Raw genomic sequence first — 5,648 nt, forward strand, 5'->3', positions numbered from 1 at the left:
TTATTATTAATAATAAACAGAGTTGAAAATCACATTTCAGACTTGTGTTTTCCCTTTGCAAACTGCATTTATAGTCAGTTGAGGTGTAAACACCATCCTGTACGTCTGACATCCAAAGATCAGACAAAAAAGGAAACAGCCTGGTCTTCCAATACTTTAATATGGGAGTGAAGGTACAACAGTGATGATTGCCAAATGTTTCCTCTGACTAAATGAAATCCAGCACAAACAATAAACCAGTTTGGAACAACTCTTACCGTCCCAAAATGTCATTGAAGCGAGGTTCCAGCTCAATGCTGTATTTATCAATGTAGTCATAGAGGTCTTCTGTCCCCAGAACCTTGGCTATTCTCACCAACTAAAAGACAAAAAACAACAACAACATTCGAAACTTACAATTAATACTGCCGTTTCACTAGACAAGACAAAAATAATTACAGTAATCAGTATTTATTTTATGTAACACCCATCAGAAGCTCATGATAACATTTCTCAGTTGACAACAAAAAAATAAACAAAAACAAACAGCAGAACTCTGTCTGTGTGTGTGTGTGTGTGTGTGTGTGTGTGTGTGTGTGTGTGTACCTGATCATAGTTGTCATGTCCATGAAAAAACGGCTCTTTTCTGAAGATCATGCTTGCCAACATGCAGCCTAAACTCCACATATCAAGGCTGTAGTCATACATCTGAAAAACACAAACAGAGAAGTGAAAAGGCCTGAAGTCTTCTGAGACACTTTAAAGGAGACTTCAGGCTGCTTTATACTTCCAGTCGCACAACTCGGTGCCCCTGCTGAGTGACAAGAAAAAACTGTAACTTCGGTGTGTCCTCCTCCGCAGGGCTGTATGTTAATTTTTTCAACCCACAGCACTTGTGCCACAGAGGTTGTTGGTTCTGTAGCACCAGCATGAAATGTCTGTTACCATCTCTAAAACCAAAAGCATGAACACCCATTTAAGAAGGCACACATGACAAAAACAGAGGGGAACAGGTGATCAGGTCATGCAGCAACCGGCAGGGGCCACGCTACCTTTAAAAAAAACACAGAAGGTTAGATGAGAAGAAAAAAAACTAAACTAAACATATTATATCAATGAAACATGATGATGCTTATAAAATTTCCGGTTAGCTTCTTAGCTTAGCCTCCTTCACAGTGGAGCTGGCACATATGTAGCGGCCAACCAATCATTTTAAACTTCAACAGAGGCCACGCCTCCAGCAAGAATCACTTCTCTATAGCTGAGAGTCCAGACCCTCGTATGAGGCTAAGTGAAGGACAAGGGTCTGGTTTTTACCAGGCTAGTACAACACAGAAACATCAGCCATTACAGACGGACGTGTGTTGTTGTTCCAGGAGCAGCCCTGTCACACACTAATGTCATTAGTTCATTATCGTTACTAAGCTGCAGCACTGCTGGGTTTTTTCACATCACTTGGGCCTGCCTGGGTCCGGTACTACCTCACTCAGGGGCACGGAGGAGYGTCAGTGGTAAACTCGCTTCAACCACTTTTTACAACTTGGTCTCATTTCCAGACTCAAGCATTTTGTGAATGAGGCTGATATTTCAGTTATATACAAGAAAATACATTAGCAAAAAATTTGATCTGTGTATAGTACTACTGCCCCAACTTTGTGGATGATTTTATGMATTTCATTTTTATATTATACTTGCAGATCAGCCCAGTTTTACTTATTGAACCGATACCAATATTCTAAAAAATGACTAATATTGGCCGATACCAATGTTATTGTCAATATATCGTGCATCCCTAGTTTAAATACTTATCTATGATGAGCTGTGGGAGTGATGATGATAAATTATACAGCATACACCATCTTTAATAAAAAACAAGTTTAAATTTATTGTTTTTTTCTCTGATCCCTCTCCTCAGCTGTACCTGATAGTCCACCAGCAGCTCGGGCCCTTTGAAGTAACGAGAAGCGACTCTGACGTTGTACTCCTGTCCTGGGTGGTAAAACTCGGCCAGGCCCCAGTCGATCAGGCGTAGCTACACAAACACAGAGTCAACAACAACAAACAAGTGACATTTAATGATGCATCACCCAATAATGATTTAAAACTTMATTAATGAACAAACAAGACTCTGAGCATGTTTTCTCTGACCTTACGGTGCTCGTGATCAATCATCACATTATGTGGCTTCACATCTCGATGCATGATTCCCATGCTGTGGCAGTAGTCGAGCGCCTGCACACAACAGAAAGCAACGTGACACTTTGTGGATCATACGCAAAGTGATGAGGAATAAAACGTAGCCCAAGTCCTACAAGTATGAACTACAAGAATATRGTCTAGAATCTGTACGTATTGAAGAAAAAAAAATACTCACCTTGAGGATCTCATACATGTAGAACCGAATGTCGTAATCCGTCAGTGTTTGGTACAGTTGCTAAAGAACAAAACCAAGTCAGTATGTAAGCTACACACACATTCACACAGCAGCTACAATCACTCTGAGGACAGATGTGTTGTCCTCAAACCAATGAGGGAGTGGAAACACAACAAGTACACAATCAAGTAAAATATATATATAAAAAGAAACCATAATGAAGGGTTAGCATTCCTTAAAGAAATGAATCCTGCGTTCTGGTTTTTAGGTCAAAGTTTTAAACTAAGATCATGTTATGATGAGAAGACACAGCCTTAAAGCTGTGATTCCTCAGCTGCTTTGTCTCTACACCAGGTGTTATATGGTGCAGAGGATGTTTCATGATAAGAGTGATGCAGTCAGGACTAACTACTGGTGCTCAGTGTGGAAAAAGAAGAAATAAAGATGATGGAAGTTTCAGTTCTGATTTCAGATAAAGTTCAGGTTAAAGTCTGATTTTAATCCCAAGATTCTAGTAAAATGCTCTTCAAAAGGATGAAAAATGCAGAGTTTTAGTAGATCTTTTACAAAGTTTTCATGGGGAGTATACTCCTGAACCCCCCTATAACTGCTTCAGTCCACAGCTGCTGGTTAACATGAACAGGTGTTCTCATGATGTCAGCAGATGTTGGCAGGTAGGAGGTAGACAATTGGTTTTCTATTTTAAATTATTTATATTGTTAGCCAATTTAATTGGACAACCAAGTACCCTKAGTTGGAAAATGTGAACTTTTGGTGGTCTGTGCTAGTCATCTTAAATTGGGCTGTCTCTAAAAGTTAACCAGTTGTAGAGATACACCCAGTGGTCCCTTCATGAAATATTTGTTTAAATCTGTCTAGAAAAACAACAGATTAATGAATTCACACACTGGAAAACATTACTGCTCTTTGTAAAAATCAGTTCTTACCTTAAAGTCTGTGTTATTCACATGTTCAAAGACCAAGGCAGGTGTACGGGACTGAAAGAGATAAAAGTGATTAGTTAAATACAATGCAGACACGTGATGGTGAAACAGATCCAGGTCTAACGGTGGCGTCTGATTGGACTGAACCCGAGACCTGACTGTGAACACCGCTGAGGCCAAGTCCCAACAAGCTAATCACCATGAACTTCCTGCACACATAAAGACAGACTGCTGCAGGCAAGAGCCAATCAAATTTCACCATCTTAGACCTTAAAGGGATATTTCAGATACTTTGAAGTAGGATTCTGTAAGTAAGTTATAAACAACATTTTACTTGTTGGAGATAATTTATATAGATAAAGTATAAAGATAAAGAACATTTCTGTGAGAATAATTGTGTAGCATGAAGTTGACGGTGATATAAAAGTTTATTAAAAAATAACATTCAGATCCGTTTCAAGTTAGCAGCAATCCATTTTGGTTTCAACTCATTTCGGACTAGCCATTGGCTTTTCAGTCTATGCAGATTAAAACCCTGTTTCTCCAATCAGATGTTGTTCAAAGAGCTATCTACAACAGGTAAGATACTGGTTTGTTATAGTAACAAAAGTCAAAGGTAAAATACCCACTGTGTGACAGATCATGARCCAAGGACTACAGACTACTGAAGAYGTCAGGAGCAACAATAACCACAGCTTCAAACAACTGGTCTGTCTAATTTAGATTAAAAATAGAGAAACTGAAGTTATGGACCTGCAGAGTGGACTGTATGCAGTGATGAACTAATGTGATAAAGAGTTAAAGGATGCCACAAAAAGAATCAACTTGGACTAAAYCTAACTGTTTAAGGTAGTGTAGGAATGAACGTCTTCAAAAAACAGCTTGAGATTGGCAATAGCTAAAGGTTACACAACACAAAATATTTGAAGATGCAGCCTTCATAAAATGTCTCAAAAACGTCTTAGATTTCAAATGTGTGTGAATTTTGTGAATAAAATTTAAAGGGGACCTATCATGCTAAATTCAATTTTTTTTTTGTTTTTATGCTTTAATTTGGGTCTGTACTGCTTTCAGAAACAGTCCAAGTGCCAAAAAAATACTCCCAGCTTTTTTTTTTTTGACAATATATAATTTTTTTTAGTGTCAGCATAAAAGCTGTTTCAAAAACCTGCGGATTGTTGGGTCACAATCTGGGTAAAATAACAACGCCAAGGCGAGCCCAGCCCCTCACCTGCTAACCCAAGCGGAGACTCCGCCCACTTCTTCACAGGCCGACCAYGTTAGTTCTGCTGTTTTTATAACAGTCATGGAGAACAGAGATGTGTGGCCTGATTTTATTTTTGATGGCAATTTTCTAGCAATATTTGCCAAAGTAAGTTGTAGTTTGTGTAAATAATTTCACCATGGAGTGCTGTGGAAACTACTGTCCCTATTGTTCCTCACAAACCTGCAGATGATGGTGATGTAAGTGATGTGTTGTGTTGTGGTTCGTTATGAACATGATTTGTCATTTAGCACAAATTATTGTTGAACACGTTGCTGGGTTCGACTACTGAGGAGGCGAGCAGCCTTGCCTTTCCCCCTCCACAACGCCGGCATAGGGAAGTGGCGACAGATGTGCGTTGGCCTCCCCRGCACCAAGGTGTCTGACTTCAAACAGATGCTCCAGTCTCTCCCTACCAAGTTCTGTGGGTGGCCACACTGTGCACAGTCTGTCTACTTCTGTTGTACCATTGTGCATCTGCTTGCAGCAGCCATTTTCACATATCTGAAGGGCTAACATAAACACTGTGCTGGGAGGGCGGAGCTAATGTAAACAAAAGTCTGGGAGGGTGTGGCCAACAGCAAATATTTTGGTTTCCATTTAAAGACATTAAAGATATTCTTCCATCACAAAATGCTTGATAAAATCAAATGACATTTAAAWGTCTGTGTCACACATTAGGGTTGTGTGAGGAGAAGTTAGTCATCTTTGATTATTTAATTTTGTAGTTTGTCGATTTAAAATAAAGATTTATTTGCTGCAGTCATATGAACAGAAAATCTGTGGTGCAGATTTATGGGACTTGGTTTCACCATACTTGATGACATTTTGTTTAAAAGGATCCATGGCTAGTTGTAACATTAGACTTTATTTGATAAACATATATTTTAACTGTAAAATAAAGACGGTAAAAATACTGTAGGCTGTTTTAGATTAAAAATTATAAAAACTAAAGTTTAAAAATACATTACACGGACAGGGCCAATTTATTTAAATGCAAAGCGTTCTGGGTAAATGATGACGTGGATAGGTCATTGGTGTGACCGAGCTATATCCACCCTGAAGGTTAATCTTGGACAATATCTGA

At 38.9% G+C, this 5,648-nt stretch overlaps 1 protein-coding gene across 1 annotated transcript in view; it reads right to left on the minus strand.

The window, feature by feature from the left end:
* LOC106534185 (casein kinase II subunit alpha) overlaps window positions 1-5,648 on the minus strand; it is a gene marked incomplete at its 5' end in the record, with an annotated part of 13,371 nt that overhangs the window by 4,923 nt on the left and 2,800 nt on the right. Inside the window, 6 exon segments of the mRNA XM_014030751.1 lie at window positions 258-358; window positions 586-687; window positions 1,901-2,011; window positions 2,128-2,211; window positions 2,354-2,413; window positions 3,301-3,351. Of these exon segments, the coding sequence (XP_013886205.1) occupies window positions 258-358; window positions 586-687; window positions 1,901-2,011; window positions 2,128-2,211; window positions 2,354-2,413; window positions 3,301-3,351 (509 nt within the window).

The sequence above is a fragment of the Austrofundulus limnaeus genome, unplaced genomic scaffold, assembly GCF_001266775.1.
Source record: "Austrofundulus limnaeus strain Quisiro unplaced genomic scaffold, Austrofundulus_limnaeus-1.0 Scaffold1112, whole genome shotgun sequence".
Taxonomy (NCBI): Eukaryota; Metazoa; Chordata; class Actinopteri; order Cyprinodontiformes; family Rivulidae; genus Austrofundulus; species Austrofundulus limnaeus.